This window comes from Heloderma suspectum, chromosome 1, assembly GCF_057233095.1.
Source record: "Heloderma suspectum isolate Gila_16-S chromosome 1, 16-S_ref, whole genome shotgun sequence".
Lineage (NCBI taxonomy): Eukaryota > Metazoa > Chordata > Lepidosauria > Squamata > Helodermatidae > Heloderma > Heloderma suspectum.
Genome location: NC_139458.1, coordinates 96,861,512 through 96,887,857, shown reverse-complemented (window position 1 = coordinate 96,887,857; position 26,346 = coordinate 96,861,512). Strand labels below are relative to the sequence as shown.

The window sequence follows — 26,346 nt, the reverse complement described above, 5'->3', positions numbered from 1 at the left end:
AGCATGGGTTTTAGACCCACCTGGGGAAATATTTTTAATGCCAGTCCCTTGGGGTGGGGATAGAAGGTTTGAGGTTGTTTAGACTCCAGTGTTAAACGCGAAACTCTGGAAAGAGATGGTTAGGAGAGAAACATGTTACTCCACGGCCCACAGTGATGGACATTCCATGTGTTAGTGGGTAAAGCTGATAAAAAGGCTTCACAAGAACATAAAAATGCAATGCATGTTTGATAAATGTGTATCAGACGTTTTGTGGGGTGTTATGTTTAGTCTATTTCATGTCATTGCTTCTTTCAAAAAGCTGGAAAACCTAGTTCTGGAAGTCTTCTTCATGATGCTAATATTAACAAAGATGCTGTGTTCCCCCCCCCCCCACCCTAATTATTGAGGGTTTTCTCTCATGGATGCTTTATCAGTTCTTAGTAACTAGATTTTGGGGTGGGGGAAAAGAGAAACATTTAAAAAACCCACCCTAGTTTAAAAAAATCCCTATATTTTCAAAAGATTTCTCATGAACAGTTATCTCAACTATTATTCACTTTAGTTCTGAATCTATATTCATCTATGCCAAATATGGTGGCTGCAAGCATCAATGTGTCCCCAGATACCTTCCTTGGTGCCCACCAAGACACCCTATGCCTCCCCATTTTAAAAATATTTTATATTTTCTTACTGGTAGCTGGGATCGCTTCAAAGTGAAAGTGGGAGCCTCCAGCTGCTACCATCTTAGTTCCCTATGAATGCCTCTGGGCAGTTAACTAGTCTTTTGTGACTACCCATGACCACTCATGCCAGCCATTTTATCACTGTACCTAGGATGGTTTCTCAAATTTTCAAATGTGCCCATGTGCCCAAAAGGTTGCTTTCCACCGACCTACACCTTCTACATCCTCAAAGTATTTGCCATCTCTGTTGCATTTGGCCCCTCACAACAGTTCTCTACCTTACATATGGGGAACCTATCCAAGAGATATGGGGCTTCTTCACACGGAGGTTTTATCCTGCTATTGAGATTGCTCACTCATGGAAGGTTGCTGGCCCTTTAGATGACACCGTAAACCTCCAGGGTGTCTCCTGCCCTAAATGACCTTTATTCCGTTTCTAAATAGATCGCAGATAATGAGCTATCAAATTATCCTGCTTGTGTCCTGTTTGAGTTCCCTCCGTGAAAAGAGGAAAAGCTGCCAGAAGAGGAGCGAGATCAATGAAACATTTGGAAGACTCAGATAAGGAGGAGAAGGAGGGGGAAAGGGTAGGGGGAAAATGAAGCACATGTAAAGGGAGTCCAGAAGCAGAAAGCCCCATTTTAAATGTGGGATTTTAGGCTGATGTGGAGATGCTCATGGATTTAGGCCACATGATAATACTACTGATTCATGGATGTGCTCATGCATTAGTAGGTAACACATTTGCTGCTGTACTTGAGGATTCCCATCTCTTTCTGATATCTCTTCCCATCCCTTTCTGACAGGAAATTTTGATATGGTAGAGATGTGAAGGCCTGGGGGGCGGGACACAGGGGGAGGAGTAGGGGTGTACAAAACCCCGCTTACCTGGCTCCGCCGGGCTCTGCAGGTGGAGGGAGGCGATCCATTCCTCCCCCCGGAATCCTCAACGGGGGGGGGAGGCGATCCGTTCCTCCCCCCTGGAATCCTGCCTGGCTGGCTCCGCTCCGCTCTGTGGCCAGGCCGCAGAGCCGCCGGCCAAGCCAACCCGCAGCGGGACCTCCAGCCGCTGCCGGGCTGGTGCGGATGCAAATGGCGTCCTGAGTAGGAGATGCCATTTGCGTCCCTATGGTAGCCCGTGATAGGCTACGTAAATATTTACGTAGCCTATCACAGCTAAAGCAGGGACGCAAATGGCGTCCCCTACGCCATTTGCGTTCCCGTTTTATCCGTGATAGGCTACGTAAATATTTACGTAGCTTATCATGGCTAAAACAGGAACGCAAATGGCGTCCCCTACGCCATTTGTGTTTCCGCTTTAGCCGTCATAGGCTACATAAATATTTATGTAGCCTATCACAGATGAAACGGGAATGCAAATGGTGTGGGGGACACCATTTGCGTCCCTGCTTTAGCCATGATAGGCAATATAAATACTTATGTAGCCTATCACGGGCTACCATAGGGACACAACTGGCATCCCCTACTCAGGACGCCATTTGCCTCTGCACCAGCCCGGCAGCAGTTGGAGCCGCTGCCACCACCGCCACAGCCAAAGCCGCAGCCGGAGCCACAGCCAGGTAGGCTCTGTTTCGCGGGGCTTTCACGGGGTGGAGGGGCAGGAGGCTCCGTTCTGCCATGGATTCCAGGGGGCCGAATTACTGGAATTCGGCCCCCCTGGGATCCATGGTGGAATTCTCTAACATCCCTAGGGGGAAGCAAAAAGCAAACAAATTGGGTTTTTTTCTCTTCCAAATTTTCCAAAAATAGGGAAAACTGGGAGGGCGATAAGGTTAAAATGTTTTTTCTGATTCCCCCCCCCCCCATTTCCCCAGAATTTTTATCAGGCCTCCACATTTCTAGTCCAAAGCGATATACGAATGCTGACTACAATGTTCGATCTAAGTGGTTGTAGCACGCATATAAGACATCACTTTATGTCATGGCCATAGAGGCTACCTCCTGTAGCAATAAGTTGCCAGTTTTGTGGATAGCAGTCTACTTACTATGTTTCCTTTCTCTCATTCTACTTTATGGGGAAGTCTAGTGCATTATTGCCCTTGAAAAGGGGAGATGGAGGACTATCATGCAAAACACACACACCCAAGAATGGCGTGGGGGCCCGTGTTGACTGATTTGTGTGAAAATACTTTTACCTGTTGCCTCAGATAGCTGCCCTGCCTCTTTCTGTGAAGTTCCTGGCCAGCCATGTTCATCTGTCGGGGGAGCATGTTGATGGGAAAGGATGGGAAGCACACAGCGGAGCTCATCTTTGCCTAAGGACACAGCATGGGTGGGCCGCATGTGACAGAAAACCCTCAACCTGGTTGGTTACTCATACCATTCAATAGGGACTAAACACTTGTTGGCACCAGATATTTACAACAGGTCAGTGCAGCTGTTTTGCACATCCAGCCTGCAAGGGCCACACCACATAACGTGAATGGCAGCTTGCATCTGCTTAGTGTCAGTCATTAGTGGCAATTTATGGGAACTGGCATAAAAGAGAGAGATTTCTTTTTCCCCACCCCATGTTTTCTCCTCCCCTCCATTCCATAAAGATGTCTAGGTAGAAGATTTACAAGCCAATATGAAGATTAAGTCATCTCACAGTTCATAAGAAATATCCTTTTGATCAAAAAGAGAGGTTTTTGTGGAGGTCTTAGTTTGCCCTGTAGCTTAGTTCAAGCCCCAGCAGCCACAAAGTTATGATGTATGAGAATTTAATTTCCAATTGCAAATCATGCACACATGTCTCATTCACAATCCCAAATGCAAATGAGAGCAGGAGTGCTCTTTTTCTTTTTTTTGGAGAAATGTTAGTAAATTCTTGAATTTGCAATCACGTTCAGAAATTCATTGTTCTTAAAATGTGCACTTTGAAAGGTGCATTTAAAAAAAAAAAACTTTGAAAAATACACACAGAAATGTGCACTTTCCCTGTTCAAATGAGCCAAGAAAACAGGCCAAGAGCAGGAGTGAGCAGAAACTAGCTTCAAAGCGATTTTCAGAGAATTTAGGTGAGCTTGAATATACCTGCTTCTCCCATCCCTACCACAAAGGTATAGAATTTTAAAATACAGATTTGTTCTTGCCAGGTCTTTCTGCCTTATTCTCCAGGAGTTGTGTGATTGCACAAGTTCATCCTTTCCAACAATCATTGTCCAATATAAATCAGTGGAGGCTGGTGGCTCCAATTTCGGTGGGGCTGTAAATCTATTCTGGATTTTAGTCAGAACCAGCCAGAACTCTAAAGGAACTATCCAAGGTGCTGAACCTGTTTTGGGGCTAGGATTCAGCACCTTGGATAGCTCATTTAGAGTTCTGGCTGGTTCTGACTGTGGAAGAAAATTCCATGAGCCATTATTCAGGCCCACTTTTGTTCTGACCCCTCACTTCGCTAACCTTGCATGTACCAAAGTACAGTGAACAAAAGCAAGCAGACTAAGTTTCTGGGTGAAAGGAAGTGTCGGGGTAAAATTTCATTGCCACCTGAAAAGCTAGATAAAACCAGAACAGTAAGAACTGCTTAACACACTGACAACTAAAACTCATTGTTTTGCTATGTGGCAGCTACTAACCAATCAGAAGTATTATACACCTCATCCCACCTCTGTAATGTTCTGTATCCAATCAGTGTTAGCCAAAGTTGTGCCTTGTCATACATTGTATAAAAGCTTTGTTTGAAATGTAAATAAGGAGAACCGCCTTACAAGAATTTTGTAGGAATCTCCGCATACATATGCTTTCTTTTTTGTCTTTTGTTTTCTTTGAATAAAGATGTGAATGCTCAGAATAAGCTCTGAAGTTTTCTTCAACATGACTAAAACCTAGAATGGATTCACAGCCCCATCGAATTTGGAGCCACCAGCCTCCACTAATACAGATATAGATACGTAGGGAAAACTAGAGGCTTGACAGAAACATTACCTCAAGTGGCACCAAGACTGTGGAATTCCCTCACTGGTAAAATCTCCACAAGGAGCAAGACACACACCCCCCCCCCGCTGTGTGCTTTTACATGTGCTTTGAAAATGTTTTCTTTTTAAATATATATATATCTATATATAGATATCTATATCTATATCTATATATATCTCCACAGATGAATTTGTCTATGCTTACTTGCTTGTTATGTTTTAATCATGAACTTGAGCACACTCCGGGAGATAGTGGAGGACAGGAAGGCCTGGCATGCTATGGTCCATGGGGTCACGAAGAGTCGGACACAACTTAACGACTGAACAACAACATGTTTTAATGTGTGATGTTCTTGCTGCTTTTTACTGCTTTCATCTTATTGTTGATTTGATCATTTTTGTGGCAATTATCAATAATTTGTTTTGTGTGAATAATTTTTCTCTCTAAAAATAAGGGCGTAATAATTCCGTAAGTAAAAATAAATAAATGTCTAAGCATGCTTAGACCAGTCTAACAGTTGTGGTTGCAAGATGCACATGGAACTCTGGAGCAGGGCAGAGGACTGGTGCATTGGAGCAGTAACACATATAGGAGAATATACACGCTTACACATTGAAAGCAACTCATCCGGATAGCTTAATGCAAGATGAATTCCAAAAGCACACACTTCCTGTTATCAAAGAGAAAAAATTCTTGCTTGCTAAAAGTGTCTTCCATCAAACAATGGGCAACTCCAGTTCCACAGATGTCACTGCACAATCCAAAAGTAGTAGACATCTGACTGTATCCTTTGTCAGAAGTTTTGGAGGGTCTTGAGAGGGGTTGATACTGGACCAAAGTCTTAGGATGCCTCGATATAGTTCCCTCTGTATCTTTATGCACCTCTGTTTAATGTGCTGTGTGTGTGTCATCTCATCTCTTCAGTTTTTCCACTTTTATTTTGGGCATACGTAGCTATGAAGGGTGCTCTTCCCACATGACTCTCATTTGAAGAACTTGTGCAGCCCCAGAAGTGGTTAGGATTGCAACCTAATAAGTGCAATTCATACACACTTACATGGGAGTAAGTTCCATTGAACTCAGTGCAGCTTACTTTTCAGTAAACATGAGATTTATGAACTAATGGTGCAAGCCGATGCAGGCTTACTCAGAAGTAGGTCCCGCTATGTTCAGTGGTGCCTATTCCCTGGTAAGTGTGTTTAGGATTAGGGAGTAAGTCCTAGCGGACACAGCAGGACTTATTTCTACATAAAGATGCATAAGATTGTGCAGTAAGTAAAGTTGTCTTTTGGGGGCATGAAGCCTTTCAAAATGGGATATACTCATTTTTTATTATTATTCTGAGAATGCAAGGCCACCTTAAATAATTTCAACCCGTGCGTGGTGTTGGTTGTAAACATTTATCTATTTATTTCGCATTTTAATGTGCACAGCACATACACAACAATATTGAACAACACCTGTATAAAACTACAGACAGATCTGGTAAATGGTGAAAGTGTGTACCATGTAACATTGATATCACAGTTTTACATTATCTGAACATTGCAATATAAATTACCTTTGAGTACATCAAGGGTGAGGCTGTCAGCTGACAATGGAAAGGAAGTCAGAAGTGACACAGAAGGAGAACTATCCAAAGTGTTCGTGAGTCAAGTCAATGATTCTGAGCATTTTGATTTTGGAAACCTAGAAATACTCTGAGCTTCTGGAAGGATGATTATGCATATGGATATCCACACATTAAAAAGAGAAAGAGAGAAGGATACAGAAATACCCCAAACTGCACAGATATGCTCTAGCATCCCACTGTCAAGAGCTTACCTAGTACTGGATCGCATGGTCTCATTTTACTTACAATTGCATGAACAGCAGCAAGATGGTTTAAAGAAATCTGGTCCTGCTAGATTCGGATCTCAATGAGAAATCATGTCAGAGGACTCCCATCAGCTCTATTCGGAATCGGCTCATTTTCCCCCAAGCTTTCTTGGGTTATGCTTGAAATTATTTCCATATTTTCCCCAGGACATTGCCACCCCACCCCCCAAGAATGGGGAAGATCCATCTTTCCCTTTCAGTTCACCACATTTCTCAAGTGAGAAACCTTAGATGGTGTGGGATCCCTAGAGACAGGAAAGGGCAGCTTGCAGGACTCATCCTTAACTGGAAACGGCACGGCACTTCCAAGCGTGGTCACAAGTTTCAGTTCCAGTTAGGGATGAGTCCTACAAGCAGGCCTCTTTCGTCTCTAACAAGCCCTCTCTACTGCCAGGTACTCCCTCCCATTTCTCAAGGATAAGGTGTTGTTCTTTTGCGTGGTTTGTTTTTTGGTTGGGAAGTGGTGGAGGAATCGCAGAAAGCACTGGCTAGCAGCAGCTCAAAAAGTCAAAACCCCATTGTGAGCCAGACCCAAATTCAGTTTGGGTGGAGTTCAACATGGGGTGGATCTTCCAAACTGAGGGATTTCATATTCATAACTTCCCAAATTCTGAACTCGTCTCCACAGTACTGGTGAGTAGCTTTATTCTTCAAGATCATCCATTAAGTACACATTCATAAGTACAATATTGATAATGCATGTGTAACTCGAGCAGAATGGTTTTTGTTTTTTAATACAGGAATGTAAAAAAGGAAAAAAGAAAGCTGAACTGAGGTTTTCTGCAACTGTGGAATTTTGCTTGTGCCTAAATTTGTAGAATATATAAGCATCCTCTGAAATTGCAACCTTTCATCAGCTTCCCTGGAGTAGCTCTATTATTTTCAGTGGGGCTTCTAGCAGGAACTACAGAAAAAGGATGTGTTTACATGATCAGTTATCCTGGGATGGAAATTCCTGAAATCACTTCAACCTTGATTTGTCTACACATTTAAACATGGAATCAAAGGTTGGGATATGCTAAAGAAGAGAGGGAAGCAACAATCTGTGGCAAGATCAATGGTGATTCCTTCTATTTCCATCCCAAGAAATTTATGTCATCTGGTAAATTTGTTCAGGAAGATTACTTCTGGTAGGAAGAAATGCTGCAAATCCATACATAGCAATCTGGGTATGACCCAAAATAGTCAGACAGAGTGTATGGCTAAAACATCCTTCGAATTTATTGTTCACCTGCATAATTACAGCTTTCCCTAACCTGTACAGCATAATTACAACTTCCCCCAACTTCATGCCTTCCAGATGTGCTAGACTACAACCCCATAATCCCCAGCCAGCATGACCACACTGAATGGGGATGATGGGATCTGTAGTCCAACACATCTGGGAGCCGCCAGGTTGGGGAGGGTTGAAATTATTATCTCAGGATAACGTCTGGGGTTGACAGACGTTGATGTTTGTTTGCACTAAATTATCTGAAGATTTCAAACAAAGAGTAAATTGGCATAACCCTTGTTAGTGGATATGGGATGAATATGGCCACCACTCAGCTTGTCTTTTAACGTTTTTCAGAGGTGATAAATGAGAGCATAATCCATAGTAGCAATCCCATGCATTCAAGTAATCAAGTGATAGCTGCAACTATCATATGATAAATATAAGCTAGCATCTAATTCTATCACCCCTAACATGTTTTTCATGGCACTTCTATTTACAACACAGTTACATTAAAGGACCTGAGGGGCCCCCATGCTGAATCATATTTAGGGGCAACCAAGCCATGGTTGTAGGCCAGACGCTGGTTCGGATGTAGCACTGAGTTATGTTTTAACGTTAGGTGCATGAGCCTGCATGAGCATGTAAACAGCCCTTTTCCCCCTCTCCTCCTCTGGCATGGCTACTAGGCAGCAATTGGAAGCTTAACTTTTGATATTAAACTAACCAGAATTCTGTTATGTCTGGACTAAGGGAACTCTGATTATGATTAGGCTTGATCCTGGCTTGTTTGAACTAATAATGGTTAAAACCACAGAGTGGACAGAAAGTAGATCTCCAGATGTTTTGGACTTCAGAGAGCTTCAGCTATTGGGCGGTATAGAAATGAAATAAATAAATTCAACTCCCAGCGTTCTTCACCATTGGCCATGCTGGCAGGGGCATCTGGGAGTTGAAGTCCAAACATCTGGAGAAGTACCTTCTGCCTACCCTTGGTTTAGACAAACCTGCCTTATGCCAGGCCAGCCATCAGTCCATCTAGCTAAGGGGTGACCAGCTTGTGACCTCCAGAGGTTTTGGCCTACATCTCCCATGATCCTTCATCATTGGCTATGCTGGCTAGGGCTGATGGGAGTTGTAGGCCAAAACACATGGAGTGCCACAAGTTGCCCCCCCTGCTCTAGCTCAATATTTTCTACACTGACTGGCAGTAGCTCTCCAGGTCTTCAGACAGGGGTCTCTCCCTGCTCTACCTGGAGATGCCAGGGATGAAACCTGGGACCTCCGACATGTATAGCTTGTGTTCTAGCACTGGGCTTTGGGCCTTCCTCATAAGTTTCCTCAAGTTCAAACACAACAGGGAACTCTGCTGAGTTTAAAAGCAAAAGCTTCTTGTGGTCACACAGGAGGAGGAGGAGGAGAGGGGTGTCTGGGAATCTAAAGCTCATGCATGTAACGCTAAACCATAGTTTACTATTACATCCCCAAAGGCCCCCTTCCTCTCTGCTAACAAGCACACACAGAAGCAACTTCCCTTATCTCACTTCAAATCAGCCCCTTATCCTGAACCCGCCTGCAGTCTTTCACTTCTCACTGCAGAAAGGATCACACAGTCATTATTCTGCTGTCCTATGTGGCATAAACCTGACACATACTTCAGTGTGGAGAATTCTAAAGAAGCACAGCCTAGGGAACAAAGTATGTTCCGTCGCCACACTGTTGTATGTGTTAAATCACAGTAGCCTCCCCCTTTGCCCAAGGCTTATTCTACAGCAGTCTTCCCCAATCTGGTGCCCTCCAGACATTTTGGACTTAAACTCCCATCAGCCGTAGTCATTATGGCCAACAGTTGAGACTGTTGACAGTTGTAGTCCAAACCATCTGGCTAGCATCAGGATGGGGAAGGCTGCTCTAGAGGAGAAGGTAGATCTCCAGATACTTTGAACTTCAACTCCCAGAAGCCCCTGCCAGCGTGGCCAATGGTCAGGAATGCTGGGAGGTGACGTCCAAAACATCTGGAGATTTACTTTTTGCCCACCCCGACTCTAGACCATACTGGACATGGTGGTCAATCCAGCCTTGGTCTGCAATGTCCTTTTCCATTATGCTGCCGTAATGGCCGCGGCAGTATCCAGGGTGGTGACCTTGGGTGGGTGCAGCAGGCACCAAGTCCCACCCTGAGTACTTCCAGGCTCATTTGCACAGCATGCCTTAGGAATGGGCTGTAAGGGCACACCCCCACGGGGGGCTACCCATGTTCCTAGTTCAATGCTTCGGAACACGGGAAGTGGGCCTAAAGGAAAGAATGGGCTCTGTACCATGGAATCACATTTCTTACACCAATATCGCCCTTCTTGTTTGTGCAAGGCTAAACCTTTCATCCAAAGCCCAGGTCTAGCTCCTTCTGATTTGTTTCCTTTAAGGGCTTGTCTAATTGTGGTGGGGGGGGCAGGAATTTCAGGGCAAACCCCAAAATGAAATGACGGAAGAGAATGGGAAGGCATGAAATGATGTGCTCCATTTTGTGGGAGGGAAAACACCATTGCGGGGTGCGTGTGCTTTTTTCTTTCTTTCGTTTTTACTTCTACCCTTTCTTTTGTAACTTTCAAAAGCTGCTGGCAACAGCGCTCTGCCCACCATCATCCTTCCTTCCCAGAATGCCTCTGGGCAGGAAGGAAGGATGGTGGCAGCCAGAATTCCCCTGCTGCTGCACTGGCAAAATCACCAGCAGACCCGGCAGCTTTTAAGACTTACAAAAGAAAGGGGGGAAGGTAAGATGCCACACACACACACACACACACACACACAGCCATGGTGAGTCCCGCTCCTCCTTCCAGAAACCATTTTAGGGGTTGAATTGTGGCCCCTCCCAAACCACCATCTGCAAATGAGGTGGCGAACGGGGGAACAGATACCCTGGGACTCAAGGGTCCTTGGATGCAATGAATGAATATAGGCTAGACATTAAATTGAGGAAGAAGCACTTAACTTTGCATGTTTACTCCAAAAGAATCCTATCGACGTCAATGGAAATAGTTTAAGGATTGTGGTCTAAAGTAGCCCTAGTCAGACAAAAAGTATTTGAGGGCACCAGCCTGCTCACTCCAGTTATCAGTCTCTGTGGGCAGAAAGCCTGCTTGCAACAGCAGCACAAGATCATGTTTATGATCCTGCCCTGATAGAACGACCAGTATGCCTCGTGGCAAGGCTTCCCCTGCCAGTGCTGCAAGCCTTACACTCAGCCATAGCAGGGTGAGCTCTTGTTGCTCTCAAGAAATCTGCCCGAGGAACTTTGCATTTTCCTTTCCAAGTCACACTTCCATTTAAAAAGGAAAGAAAAATCCCTCAAAGCTTAGCAGAAGTTTCAGACTTCCCTTTTCTCCCCGTCTCCATCCCCCAACCATCTTTCTTTAAACCTGCCTGTTCATTCTTTGCTTTAAAGACATCGTTTACATTCACAAAATATATAAAGAAAAATATAGGGTTACTGGATGACCATATAGTACTGCAGCCTGACAGCTGTCTGCAAATATTTTCACCATGATTATCCTTACTAAAAGTAAATCACCGGGTAAAGATAGCACAAACGTGACAAGGCTCAAATTGGATGCAACCAACGCTATCTGGAATACTTTTGGCTACATATGGAAGAGAAAAAGTAGGGATTTGGGATGCTCCCTCCCTCCTACTCTGGAATTGTAACACTGAATGAACAGAGGGGGTGCGGGGGAGGGAAATGTATGTGCCTTCCATGCAGATTTTGTTAGAGAACTGGCTTATAGAATATATGAGTGAGGTAGACATGAATCATTTTTTGTGTTAGGGAATGAAATGTTAAGGCTGCAACCCATACACCATTTAGTCATTCCATTAAAGTCAATGGAACGGCTCAGGAGTAAGCCTTGAGCTACACCACAAATGGGCAGAACAATCCTATACTGGAGAAAGGGGATGGAACCAGGCAAAGAGGGTGTGCCCATCTGGAGAGCCACGGAAAGCTGGATTGGGTCCCCAGGAGGGCCGGATTTGTCCTGTGGCCCTGAAGTTCTGCACCCCAACTATATTCTGTTTACACTGGACGGGGCACTTACATCATTGCAACTTATCCCATACCCCAGCCTTCCCCAACCTGATTCCCTTCAGATGTCTTGGACTGTAACTCCCAGCATGCCCCAGCCAGCTGGGGCATGGCTGGGGCATGGCTGGGAGTTGTAGTCCAACATATCTGGAGGGGACCAGGTTGGGGAAGGCTGCCATATTCCCATACCCCATCATGCTGACAGAGGCAGGGCAGGTAGAGTTTCTTCTTCACCCTGCTGAAATCTATAGGTGGGATTTTCCTTATGCCTACTCTGTGGCTGGTGCAAAATTCCTCTATCGAGCAGCGTGGTTGGGGCCTGAAAGGAATATATGATTTGCCATAAGTCTGCTCCTCCTCTGCCTTGACCCCTCCATGCCCATGCCTCCACCCCATTTGGGGCACTGCACTGGCAGGTCACACCAGCAGAGCAGCTACACCAGTGCTGGGATGCACTGGCGAATGCACGCGGCAGCAACAGCCTAACTCCAGTGGCACAAGCGCAACTCAGTTCCAACAGGATAGCAAGACTTCTGCCATATCCTATACCCCCTTCAGCTGGCATATCTTGACTGTAGGATTGCACCATAAGCTTTCCCATAAGAACACTGTGAATCTGAATTCTAAGGAGAAGCTATAATCACTGGCCTCACATTCTCACGAAACTGTAAATCCACTGAGCTCCGATGTACACAACTCTGTTGGCACGCTAGAAAGTAGATGAGCTGCGTTCATGATGCTAGCAGTGCTGATGAAGAGTCATTGGAATGACTCATCACCCAAACATATCACTAACATTTTAGCGATTTCCAGCAAGGGACTGTCCATGCGCATCTCTTGTAATCTACCAAAGATGATCATAATATTCAGTCAACGCTTTACTGAACGCACAGCTACCAACGAGAGCATTTAAGCCAATTTATGTTGTCACAGTGTCTTCCAGCCTTCCACTGAAACCTAGGCATTTCCTTAATGGGTTATGGATTGCAGCCTTGAAGGCAGCAGCATATTTTCTCCTCCTAAATATTGCATTAAAAATAATAATACATCAACTTCAATAATCTGGCCATGTCTTACAGTCTGATCATCTTAAATTTGTGTGGGAAGAGCGAGAGATCCTTTTTATGATACATTATTCAGACATTGTCAGAATAATGCATTGGGGAGTGGGAAATGGTGTTATCTTTAAAAGGTGGATAGATGTCATTATAAACATGAAGTTGTACTAGCTGATTGTGGCCTGTTTCACAGTGCAAGTGTTTGGGGAAAGGAAATGAACACATACTGTCCAGGCCGGACCAACCAGTCAATACGCTTTTGTCTAAGTTAAAATGTTCATATAATAATAATCCTGGAGATTTACTCTAGACATTTAAGACAGTCACTAAGGTCACCATTCACCAAGCACTGCTGCTGGGCAGCCTCCAGTGATTTCAGATGAGGCTTTCAACCACATTGTTTGGTGGATCGAGTCCTAGGGGCTCCAAAGAGATTGACTGCAGAAAAGTTCAGAGTTCAGCCATAGCAGATCTAAAAACAGCTTTGCAGGGTGGTACTTCAACACTGCACTTTCTGTACCAGAAGTAAACTGATACTATCTCAATGAAATAGCAATCCTGCACAAAAGGAGGTCAGACATTGTATGTTGCTACAAGCTGGCATCAGAACTGAGGAAGGTTTTCAAAGACTAAGGCCTTCTCTGGCAGTGATCATTGGTTTCTTTAAAAAAAAAAAGGAAAGGGGGAAAAAGAACAACAACTTCATGTCCACTAACAAACACTGTACAACACGCAGAACAGTGCAAAACCTTGTAAATATAGGAATTGGATTTCATATTTAAAAAACAAAACAAACACATAATAGCAGCACACCTGTGATAACTTACCAAAAAAAAAAAAAGTTAAATAAGCCACAATGCAGAAGAGTCCTCCACTGTTGCATTGTGCAATGAATAGCTTAGGTCGGAGTTTTTGTTTTATGCTGGATGTTTCTTTTTTCTTTTCTTTTTTTAGGAATTAAAAAAATCAGAACTATAAATAATTTTCTGGCAATATATACAGACTTAAATAATTTAAATATCTTACATCTGTTCCTGCATAAAACTCTTAAAGAAAAGTGCACCATAGGTTTCCCTGCCCCCTCCCCTGCTTCTCTCGAAATTGGGCCTCACCCCCTCCCCACCTTCCCTGAGGTAGCTCTGAAGGGACAACTCTCAAATCCTAGGAAGAAAATGTGTAACTGTCATGGTGGGTGAGACTTTGTTGCCCTTCTTTGTTCTTCCGTTTTTGCTCAGGGCTATGTACATCCCGGGGTAGACCTGGGATTCGTAAGCATTGTAGTTGTTTGGCAGCAGGATCTCTTTGAATTTACACTCATCGTTGAAATGGCTCTGAAATGAGAATGGAGGGGGGTGGGAAGGAGGGAGGAGAAAAGGGGAGGGTGTGATAGACATTAGGGGTAGAAAATGCTTTTGCAAGCAGGTACAAGAAAGGTGCCCCTTAGCAGTCAACGTCTTCCCAGTTCTCTTTCCAAGTTTATCGTACAATGGAGGCTTTAAATCCCTTTTAAACAAAGATGATGACATGAAATGCTGCAGCAGGATTACAGAGCCTCAGGCCTGGCAGCCAAATTTGGCCGTCCAACAGTCCCCAAAAGGCCCCGCCCCCTTGTCCCTAGCCCCACCCCTTTGTCCCTAGCCCCACCCCTTTCCCCCGGCCCTGGCCTTTTCCCCCAACCACTGATTGTTGGGGAGTCTCCTGGCCTTTGTGTGTTCATTCTAAAGGTCTGGAATGCCTCTTCCTAGGCTTAGTTACTGGCAGTAAGCACTTTACACTAAAATATGCTGGTATTTGGGTTTTGGCCTCACGTCTTTTGCCTTTGCCCCGTCCCCCACCATTGGAATGCGGCCCCCAAGAGCTTCTCCAAAATGGAATTTAGCCCCTGGGCGGAAAGAGGTTCTGCACCCCTCCTCTACAGGCTTTGAGGCAGGCTAGGAGCACTTCCACATGGTGGGTTGTTGCGGGGGGTTACATGTCATGGTCATATTCACTGATGCTCAGCCCACTTCAGTGACTACATTAATTGAAGCCACTCATGCACTCATGCACAGCCTGCCCCAATCCCCTGTTCATCTACATGGTAGAGGAAAGGAATGCAGACTGAGTGCGGGGACTGAAATCCACACACAAAAATGTGCAGCGCAGGACTGGATCCAGGATGTTGACACCTCTGGGACTCCAAAGGACCTGAGGTCCATTGGTGGATTCTCATAAGTGGCAGGGCTGTGGCTCAATGGTACAGTGCATGCTTTGCATGAAAAAGGTCCCAGGTTCAATCCCCAGCTTCTCCAGATAGGGCTAGAAAAGGATCCTTTCTGAAACCCTGGAGAGCCACTGGCAGTCAGTGTAGGGACAATACAGAGCTAGATGAACCAACGGTCTGACTCAATATAAAGCAGCTTCCTGTGTGGAGGAATCCAGGTTGGCCCAACCATCCCCTTCTCTCCAGGCATGTGACTCCATTCTTTCACTTTCCTCTGTATGGCAGCTTTCCCCAATCTGGTGCCCATCAGGTGTATTGGACTACAACTCCCACCATCCACTGCCAGTGTAGCCTGAGCTATCCACATGTTAGGGTTGAATGTTTCAATCTATTTCCAGCCCATGCCAATTTCATGTGTGTTCATTCATACATCCATTCTATCCCATTTCTGAATAACGTGCATCTTTTTAAAATAATAAAATCTGTATGAAAGTTTGTATATAAATGCATATTTTAATACATACTTTAATGTATTTTCTCACAAAATATGCATTTATAAACATATTTCATAGAAACAGATGCATTTCTGCACTTATTTCACCCTAAACTATGGACTTTTAAAATGCATTTTTTTTTAGCTGAGAACTGCATCACAAAATTCAGAGCGGTGTGAAACCCAAAGGATAATGATGTTCCAATACACATATGAATCTGGGAGGTGCAGAGCAGGCGATGGAATTCACAACAGCTGAATTCTTCATGCATCCCTACTTCAGGCGCCTGCATTCCTACCTGTGTCCTTGGTCTAGGACTCATGAGCATGCGTTCATGCTTGGCGCACTTAGCACAAGCTCAGCATTGTGTCTGCTTGCAAATCACGATTTTGGTGAGCTCTTTGGGCTGATAGTACACAGCTCCTTCTAGCATAGCCTGGTCCATGCCTGGTGCCCTCCAGATGTGTTGGACTACAACTCCCACCATGCTGGCTGGGAATGATGGGAGCTGTAGTCCAACACATTTGGAGGGCCCCATATTGGGGAAGGCTATGCCAGCACCTTCAACCATGTCTCCATCCAGTGGTACATGTTAGACTACAAAACCTCTCTTCTGTCTTCCGGCTATGACCCACTTTCTGGATAGATCTCCCAGGTATCAGCTGATGGGGGCCTAAACATGAAGGCTTCCTCCAAAGAATCCACACTCTAAAGGCTAGAACAGGCAGACACTGAACCTCATCTCAACAATCTGCATATTATATTCCATGTAGCAGGATTTTAAAAAACAACAACACCAATTCTTACACTAAACTCAATGAATTAACTGTTTTAAGAGTGTGGATGCATGCACTCATCCGTAGGGGAAAATCTCCTCTTACACTTACAGCAGTAAAGCCCCTAGGATATTTCCAAGCATGGAAAATCCTCAGGCAGCTGCCTTAGAAATGAAGGGGGAGGGAGGGCTCTTTACGTTGTGTCAAGGATGATAGGAAAAAGACAGAAGACAGATAGTTGACTCCAAGGGAGATTTGAAAGTTCACCCATATGATCAGAATATGCACACCCCTGCCACATTTTAGCATTTGTCTGAGCGTCTCATAAGTAGCAATGGAAAGACAGTGCCCAAAGGGGAGGGTGAGGGTTAGTCTTTCTATAGGGTAATATATGAATGTTTGGTTCCTTTCAAACAGGATTGGGGAACCTTCCTTCTCCACCCCACCCCGAGTACCACATATCCTCTAGGAAATCTGTTGGGTAATGAATGCCAGGGGTGGGCAGGGCTGCAGCCAAACATGGACAGGGCCAGAGCCCCCTTTCTCTCTCTTTCTCCCCCTCTCTTCCCACACTTTTCTCTGTGTTCCCACATTTCTCACACACACACACTTTCTTCCCTCCCCTCCCTAGCTGCCTCCCTTCCTTAGCCCTGCTCCCTTCTGTGCGGCAATTAGGTTTTCAAATAAGCTTACACTATTAGCAAATTATTATTATTATTAGTATTATTAGTATTATTATTAGAGAGATGTGGACTCCAGCACTGAGAGGGAGAGTTTTCAGCCTTAAAAGGCTAACCTGAAATTAACAAAAGCAAAGGATTTGTAAAGTGGAGAGGCATCGCTGTGAGAGGGGTGAGAAAGTTTTGCTTGATTTCCTGATACTTTTCCCAAATCTAATTGCTTTCTGGCATGCTGGAACAGGAGGAACATTCAGAGGGATTTAAAACAAAATTAAAATTATAAAATGGCATAGGGAAAGAGTTATGCTGCTCACCATCATCCACCTCCCAGGTAATATGACAGCTGTGCTACCATATTCAACGTAGCATTCCTAGTGGCACAGATGCTTCTTTGGGGTGGGGATAGGAAGAGAATGGTGATTTCCCAGGTAGAAAATAGAGTACACCCAGTGCTGTAAAATACCCAACATTAGATCTGTACCATAGAAGCACAGACCCATAAGAAGACATCAGGGTTGAGCACCACAAATAATTCAGAACTCTTTGCTTATTGTATTAAAATCCATTTGTCTGAAACTAATGGCAATCCTCCAAGCAAACAGAAAAGACTTAAAGATCAGGATAGCACATTAATTACAGGATTCCACCCCCACTACCCCATGGACAGAAATTACTAAATGGGTACTTAGCGGAGGTACTGATAGGTATAGCATTCTGAGCTTGGTACAGAATATTCTGCCCCGACTTGTGGGGTGTCTACCCCTAGCCACTGACAGGCAAGCCCTCTAGGCCCTCACAGTAGTTTCACCAGCGCACCCCTGTCTACAGCCCTGGTAGCTTGCCAGTTAAGTAGACAAGCCACCAAATAGCTGCTGATGGTCACCATCTTTCAGTTACACTGTAGCCCTGTTCAGGTATTCTACATCTGAGCAGGCTAAATGCATGAGGAGGGGGACTGCACTAGCCCAGTCACCCTCCATTGTTGCTTTCATCACCCTGAAACTGTGGAGAGTAACTTTCTAAAGAGGAGAGCCTCATCTATCCATGGAGAAAAACACTGGGAAATTGTTGGAACGCTGGGAAACCAGCATTCTGAATTGTGTGAAGAGCCTTCACAGATACAGGAGGCTCTCCACAAGCAGAGGGTGACAGAAATGCATGAGCAGTGGGCAGGGCTAGCACGCTTCCCCTCCTCACAGGTTTAGTCTACCCAGACGTAGAACGCCTGAATAGGGCTTGTCTTTCAAACAGAAATATTGGAACTTCAGTTTTTCAGTGCAAACCCGAAACTACTTGTCTTGACCCTCCATTCTACCTAAATGCAAGTATGCCATCTCAAGAGTCTGAGGTCACCAATGTTCCCACAGACATCTCTCTTGATGCCTGCCAAGCTTCCTGCCCCTCCTGATTTTGAATTTATTTCCTAAGATTGTTTTGGATGCTGGCATGCTGCAAAGCGAAGCACTGCCCTCCCACACCCTCTTTATTTGGGTTCAAAAGAGTGCTTTTGTGCCTTGGAGGTCACAGAGCTGACCTCGGCCTTGTACTTAGGTTCTTGGGCAAGTTACTTGTCTTTTAGTCTCACCAGTTTGCCTTCTGAGAAATAAGTGTTTTGTGACCGGCCATGTCCACCATGGCAGCCATTTGATGAATGGGTAAGGCCACCCAAGGCAGCCATTTTATGAGAGCACCCACAAGACTCTCAACATTTCAAATGTGCCCACCGGCCCAAAAAGATTGGAGACCCCTCTAGTGGACCATATGTTCAGGCTGTAATCCACAAAAAAATTTTCTTCAATGAAATGGAAATGATATATATGATGGACTGCAATGTCTCTCACAAGCCAAAGCAGAGAGCCACAAGATGAGATGACAGTTGTTATTGGCTTAGATGGCTTTAAAAGAGGATTAAACTCATGGAGGGGAGGTCTCTCAACAACTGTCCGCTACAATGGCTATATGGAATTTCCAGGAGCAGAGTGCTACTGAATACCATCTCCTGGTGAGCATCGATGGGAAGGGACTTCACGGCCTTCTTGTAGGCTTCTCGGAATCATCTGCTTGGCCATTGTGGGGAGCAGGAAGTTAGATTAGATGGACCTTTGGGCTTGATATAGCAGGACTGTTTTATATTTTCTTCCAGAGACACAGAGCAAAGGATGTGGCTTTGGCTCAACCACACACACATTCATAAATGCAGAAAGTGCAAAAGCAAAAAGGTAGCTGAGGCAAATCACTACAGATAATGGAAATAAAGAAGCGTCAGGCCCAAATGCAATCTAAAAAATGAGGAGAAATCCAAGATTAAAGAAATTGCCTTTTCCAGTGGAAGCCTTGGGCCCATGGGGCCTTAGGGAAGGACGCTGGGGCAGACGCCCAGGGCTACATTTGGCAGAATGAACAGGAGGGCCCTCAAATGCAGCCAGGCTGACCTACCACATTTTGAAGTGCAGCAGTGATACCCATTACAATCTGAGGAGGGTGTAGGGTGGGGGAATGAGACCATTAAGTCCAGAGTCTAAAATTATCTGACTGCCCCACTGCCCTTTACACCCTTAGATTGATCTGTGCTTCCTTTTGGGCAAGTCGGTGTGAAAGCGATCTCTTTCCAGAAACATTGGGCTGAAAGCTCTGCCTGCCCCAGCTTATACAAACAGGGAGGCCACAACAGAAGGACAGCTGGAAATGACCATAAACAAGATCTGTATTATTTTTAGTAACCAAGTGGGCTTCAAGAAATAAAATGCCTTTGATGATTTGTTCTCAAGATTCAGGAGGAAGAAGAAGAAGAAGAAGACAATGACGACGGACAAAAATTATTCCCCCTCTCCACAAACAACTCATTCCTTCTACAAGAGATCACATGAATATATGCATATCTGAACCAAGGAGTGTTTGAATATCAGTTCTAAAGTACTGATTTGCTTTGTCACTAAATAAAACAATACCCAATAACAGGCCGGTCCAAAATATTTTTGCTGTCTGAGGCAAAGAATAAAATGCCCCCCATCCCCATTTCATACACTGAAGCCACTAGACTGGCAGGTGAATTTGACTTCAGTGCTGGCTGCTACTACTGCACCTGAAGGCAGCAGAGTAGTTTTGTGGGTGTAGGGCAGGCTGCATGATACACACCCAGCTCCAACACCTTGCCACCCCACCCAGAATCTGCTGCCTTAGACAGTTGCCTCATTCTGCCTAATGGTAGGGCTAGCCCTGGCCAGTCAGCATGCGGTGAGATTGATTGCCAGCTTCCAGTATGGTGTGCTCCACAAACTGTACATAACCGAAGCACATTTCCTTTCTGAATTGAAATTGGAAACATACTTTCATCTAGCCCTAATCAAGTGGTCAAATTACTCATGCCATGAGGGAGAGTAGGGCGGAGCATGCTAGCTCCACCCCCTCTTTTGCCATCCTTGGAGCATTCCATGAGGTGAGGTGAACATCCCCAGGCGATTCAAAACCCTGGAAAACCAGGATTCTAAATCACGCAGGGAGCTTAAGCAGAGGGGGCAGAGCTCTGTGCTGGAGAAAGATCTGAGTAATTGCTCAGTTTTATATCTTCAAAATATGAAGGAAACAGCCGTTATTGTTTCTTTGTTACAGTAGCTCCCAGTACAACTGGAAATCTCTGGCGCTCAACAGAGACTAATCTCAGGGCCTAACTGCATGTTAGGAACCTAGGAATCTGATACTGAGTTGGACTACTGGTCCCATCTAGCCCAGTATTGTCAACAGTGACTGGCAGTGGCTTTCTAGCATTTCATATAGGGGTTTTTCCAACCCTACCTGGAGTTGCCAGGGGTTGAACCTGGGACCTTCTGCCTGCAAAGTAGCTGCTCTACCACAGCCCCTCCCACATTAATTGCATGGCGTTTAGCCAAATCAGGGATTTCAACATTTTAATCCTAGGCATGGGGGCAGGGGGGGGCTCCAATTTTTCCTAGCACTAACTGCAGCGGGTGGGGAGGGGGGTCAGGATCATGGCTGGGGAGGGAAGAGCTAAACCTCCTTTTCCTACATGCTGTGGTTAACATAACAACTTGTTGTTGTTTATTTGGTCAGTCGCTTCCGACTCTTCGTGACTTCATGGACCAGCCCACGCCAGAGCTTCCTGTCAGCCGTCGCCACCCCCAGCTCCCCCAAGGTCGAGTCCGTCACACCCTCATTAAATCTGTCTAATGCCTCCTGCATTCCACCTTAACTGCAGCCATTTGGGATCCAATATCGTACCCCACTTTCTCTTCCCACCCCCTTTCCCACCCTGTTTTGCTTAACATGCAGCCCGAAGAAAACTTCTGGAGAACTGTTCAGTATGTTGTGACATGTGAGTTGGTCCTAGTAGAGGCATTCTCCTACTGTGACTTTTAGGGTGTGTCAGAGCAAGCCAGAGACACCTGCCTTCAGAGGGAGTCTACCTCCTGTGTTTCTGTATGAGTCACTCTCTTGGGCATGCCTTCTCTGAGGGCAGGTAATTTTGCTGGATCTGTGTACCAGGATGATTGTTCCAGCAGAGGCTGATTGGAAGGCAGGTCAGAGTAACAGATTGTGTCAAGACACTCTGGACACAGTCTTCTTTCTTTATGGGTATTTTGAGCTCATAGGAGACTGTAATCCTGTGCATTATACTAGCTCCAAAAGTAAGTCCCATTGAGTTCAATGAAGCTTGCTCCCACATAAGTGTGCATAGGATTGCAGCTAGTTGTTGTTTTTTAATTGATGATGATTTTGCAACACATGAATGTGTGTCCTGGAAGTCAGTTTGGGAATGTACCTTGCAAAAATATGTGCAGGGCCTTATATTATCTGCTTGAAGCTCTTGGTACTATCCTTTGACTTGCTGTGCTTGGAGATGTATTTGCCCATTAAGAGCATCTTCCTGAATATCATGCAGTCTGCAGAGTGATTTCCTGCTGTGAGTGTGGAAGTGTTCCAGTGGGATAGGTTCCTTCCTTTCCCCCACCTGTTTCTAATGCTACAGTCCTCATCCAGGACAACCAGACAGGTGCCATCTGGCTTTGCTCAATAAGGAAGCCAAATCAGATTATTAAAAGATGTATTTATTCAAATACTTCTATGCTGTTTTCCCAGCAGCTCCAAAGGCTGTTCATCAAGAAGAAGAAAAATACAGTGGTTCCTGTATTATATTTTGAGATGATTTTAGACATGGGATTGAGATTCAGAAGTATTTCTACTTTATATACACACACACACTTTAAAAGGGGGATTAAAGACACTTAGCTGAACACCTTCATAAGTGCTACTTACAGATCCGTAGAGTTTGCCTTTACTGTTCATGGCTACAAAGAGTCCACTTTTAACACCAAAAATGCTCACCACTCCTCTTTCCACTGGAGAGATTTCAAGCAAACCTATGAGAGAAGAACAATGTATTGGGAGCCAACTAAGAGATATGTGTGTAGTAATATGCATTCTCTTAAACCACATGATAAAGGATGTTCATACTAACTCTGATGCTGTTCTAGCAAAGTCAGTAGGACTGTACCTATATAGCATCTATTCTGGTATGCTAGAATAGCTAGTATATAATTCTGAACACATTTTCTGATGTAAGCACTAGGGCTACTCGGAAGAAGGTGTTTGGGAATCTTCAACTCCTAGGCACATCTTACACTTTACTCTGGTGAGCACATTACACTAGCAGCAATCCACAAGGTACTTGGCTTCAGAGTATGTGAATGGGTTCTAAATCAAAGGATCGGTATCTTTAGGCCTTACTAGTGGGTAAGCGCAGGATTGGTGTACATGTTGCTGCCACTGTGTGGCACCCAGTTCCCACCCTGTGGTTGAGTAGAGCTTTAAGCCTCCTCACACACACACACACACACACACACAAAATATACACACGACATGCACTATTAGATTTCTCCATTCTAGTTCCAGAATCTGAAAAGGAAATATTTGTGTTGACATGGCCAACAACAGTTAGCTGGGGGGCCCTCCTCAGTGGTGGCCCCACACCTTTGGAAACAGCTCCCATTGGGGGTACATTAGGCCCCTTCTTTGCTAGTCTCCAGGGAAGCTTTAAAGACCCACCTGTTTTCATTGGCCTTCCCATAATGTCTGGGCTGCCAGCTTTATGGGTCCATTCTGCTTTTATTTATTTCTATTGGTGATCTCTATCTTTATGGATTTTTATTGAATATGTTCTTATTGATTTTTCTTATATCTACTTTGTATGGTTTTTTATCTTCTATGCTGCCTTGACAGGGTTCTGCCCTTCAAGGCGGCCTAAAAAAACCCATTTTAAATAAATAAACAACCTGCCCTGTCTATATGGTCAAGCTGCTCTCCATGAATGACTTATTACATGATAACAGCTGCAAATAGAGTGATTTAAAGCAGCTCAGTGTGGTGGCTGTCAGGCACTGACTAGCCCTGACTCGGTTTACTGTAAAACAATCTGCTTCAGCCTTCCACAGCCTGACACACTCCAGATGGGTTGAACAACAACTCCCATCATCCCTGGCAATCATGGTCATTGTCCATGCATGCTAGAGATTATGGAGTTGTTGTCCAACACACCTGGAGGGCAACAGGCTTGGCAAGGCTCATGTACTTTGGATGCAATCCTATGCATGTTTAGGCAGAAAAAAAGTCCTACAACTCCCAGCATTCCCCAGCCAGCATTGCTGGCTTCTGAATGCTGGGAGTTGGAGGACTGTGTCTAAACATGTATAGGATTGTGCCCTTAGCCTACTTAGTCCTCAGCCCACAGTTGTATATTGGAATTCTATTGTCTTTTGCCACAAACAAGCTGAGAACAGTTACTTAAAGCCCCTTAAAACTTTAGAGCCCTGTCATTCATTAAGTGAGTCTATAGCACCTACAAAAGCAGTCAGATATGGTTTACAAGAGATTACTGTTTTTCTCTTTGTTTTTTAAAAAATAGTTAACAGCGATCTCCCACATCCTCCAGGTCAAAATAAGTAACAATATGTTTCAGGACATGTTAAACATTTGTCATGGTGCTGTCTTTAACCCCTCTTCCTCCTCCACCCTATTGTTTCAGTTGGGTAGTAGTTAGAATTAGAGCCACAGGGCCATGGGGTTAAGTCACTAACAGATGCCTTTTTTTCCTGGTGGACTATCCTACCTACTTGGCAGAGTTGCTGTGGGATCCTGGAGTCCCACATTAACTATTTGTAAACCTGTTGCAAAAGCAAAGAGGGGCATCTGAGTTGCTGTTCATGGCAAACCTGGGGGCATCCAGCCATTGCAGTGAAAAACACCTGATTCCTTTTGAATAACAGAAGAAATATCGCTTTAATCTCATATGCACCCATTGCCTAAGACTCATGTTCAGAATTGGGGTGGTGCAACTTTTGCTTTCTGGGGGATCATATCTTGATTGAATTCACAGGTGAGGATGAGCAGGACAGTTTATTTTTTTCTGACTGAATGCCACAAGTAACAGCTAATGCAACCAAACTGCCCAATACAGGATTTTGGAATTCCACTTTTTCAAATGCAGATTGTTGTCCTCGCATAGCAGAGGTAGCCACTGCCAACCATAGGCAGAGTATTTGGCTACCTATGTGGGCAATACAAAACTAATGGTCTCAAAGGTGGCATGTTGCACTGGCCATTGTAAATGTTTTCGCTTTGCAAGCATGAGGACTAGTCACTTTTAAAAATGAATTTGATTCCTTTGATTTGATCATGACTCTTGTGTCACGTATAAATCAGATGTGACCATATTTGGGCAGAATCGAGTACAGAAACAGAATTCCTTAATACATGCCATTAAGGGACACCTCACACATCACAGTTCTCCTTAGACCAAACAACAACAAACAAAACCCAGCACACACAACACACCCAAGGGAGGGAAACACTGTTCTTCAGAGGAAAATATGATGAAATTGACATGCTGCAAATCATCAGGTCTGCTGATCTTACCTGCATGTATTTTGCTGCATGTACTGACAACACGCGAGCAAGTAAAATCAGCGCCCCCGACAATCTACATGCAGATTTCATGATCCCCACCCCCACGCAGAAGTGTGTTCTAGGAAACCTTAAGAGGTACGAAACAGCCTTTCGTCCCATTGCCTTGACCGAGGCTTCTCTCAAGTTAGCTGCTTTTGGATCACCCTCTGCTCTTCAGGAAGCCGGATCCATTCTCAGGGACTACAAGTCTGACGCACTCAGTCTCAAGGCAAACTTGTGCTTCGAGCTTGCCGTCTGGAAACTGAACGTTCGTTTTGGCTGTGGTTTGGGGCCGGCTGGCATTTTCCTGGGCAGCCGGCGATCGGGCTCACTTCTAGGGAAATGTGCTCAAGATGGGGAGGCAAGTGACTGACGTGGATATACGATTCTCCTCCCCACACCTTTCAGTCCATCCGATCGTTAAAAGGAACACTGCAGCCCCCCCCCCCCCCCGCCATCCCCATGCCCCCGCTTTTCTGCCGAGAGGAAGGACGAAAGCCTGATTCGTGGGGCTTTCCTTTCCCTCGCGTGGCCATGCGGAGGCCACAGGGTCTCACGCCGCGCGAGGGAACAGCCGCCCTCGCTGGCGGCTCAGCTGACGCGCCTGAAACCGACAAGGTGGGAGCCGGTGGCCGCGGCGCCGCGACTTACTGTAGCGGTTCTCGTTGTGGATCCCGTGGATTTTGCCGTCCGGCAGCACCTGGATGTGGAAGCCGATGCCCACGTTGCAGTACAGGCGCCGCAGCCGCTTGATGCCCAGCAGGTAGTCCCCGTCCCGGCTGAGCTCCTTCCTTTCCCCGGGGAGCCTGGCCACGGAGCGCGAGAAGAGGCTCTCCCAGCGCCTCTCCAGGCTGCCGTTGTGCTGCTGCGGCTGCCGGGCGAAGGCGGGCACGCAGCGCCCCGCCAGCCAGGGCGAAAGCAGCCCCAGCAGCAAGACTGGCCAGCAGGCCGAAGACGGGCCGGTCATCCTGAGCGACATGGGCAGCACACGTGGTTTTCCCAGGGAGGCGATGGCTCTAAAAATACACGCTCTCCGCCGAGCTCCCACTCCGGAGATGGATCACAGGAGGGACGCGGGAGAGGAGGGGGAAGGGGAAGGGAGGAGGGAGAGGAGGAGGAGGAGGAGGAGGAGAGGAAGAAGAAGAGGAGGAAGAAGAAGAAGAAGAAGAAACTGGGTGTGGCGGGGGGCGTATGGGGAAACCCCACACAGCTCAGTCCTCCAAGACACTGGAGACCCTCTGTTCAGGTTGCATGGGAGAGAAATCCTGAGAGCAACCGGAGGGGTGGGGGGAGAGAGAGGAGCTGGGGGGTGGGGGGTCGACTCAGCTGAAGCTTCTTCTGCACTTGATCTCAGTTCCAGAGGGCTTGTCTCACGTGGGGACCTTCTTCTCGAGCTGCTCAGCCATAGCCCGTCGCCCCCTAAG

At 45.5% G+C, this 26,346-nt stretch overlaps 1 protein-coding gene across 1 annotated transcript; it reads right to left on the bottom strand.

Moving 5' to 3' along the window:
* Window positions 1–13,765: 13,765 nt before the first annotated feature.
* Window positions 13,766–25,928, bottom strand: FGF4 (fibroblast growth factor 4). Its single transcript, XM_084827996.1, has 3 exons — window positions 25,574–25,928; window positions 22,238–22,341; window positions 13,766–14,144 (listed from the first exon to the last, which is right to left on the bottom strand). Exons 1-3 carry the CDS (start codon window positions 25,899–25,901, stop codon window positions 13,968–13,970), a joined length of 609 nt encoding a protein of 202 aa, XP_084684122.1. The 5' UTR covers window positions 25,902–25,928; the 3' UTR covers window positions 13,766–13,967.
* Between the last annotated feature and the right edge of the window lie 418 nt (window positions 25,929–26,346).

Bases quoted from the DNA above. Each gene is read 5' to 3' on its own strand.
- FGF4 (XM_084827996.1), bottom strand. From the start codon at position 25,901: ATGTCGCTCAGGATGACCGGCCCGTCTTCGGCCTGCTGGCCAGTCTTG. The intron at 22,342-25,573 runs GTAAGTCGCGGC...CTTCTCTCATAG, and splicing joins CCACAACGAGAACCGCTACA to GTTTGCTTGAAATCTCTCCA. The intron at 14,145-22,237 runs GTAAGTAGCACT...TTCTCATTTCAG, and splicing joins AAGGCAAACTCTACGGATCT to AGCCATTTCAACGATGAGTG.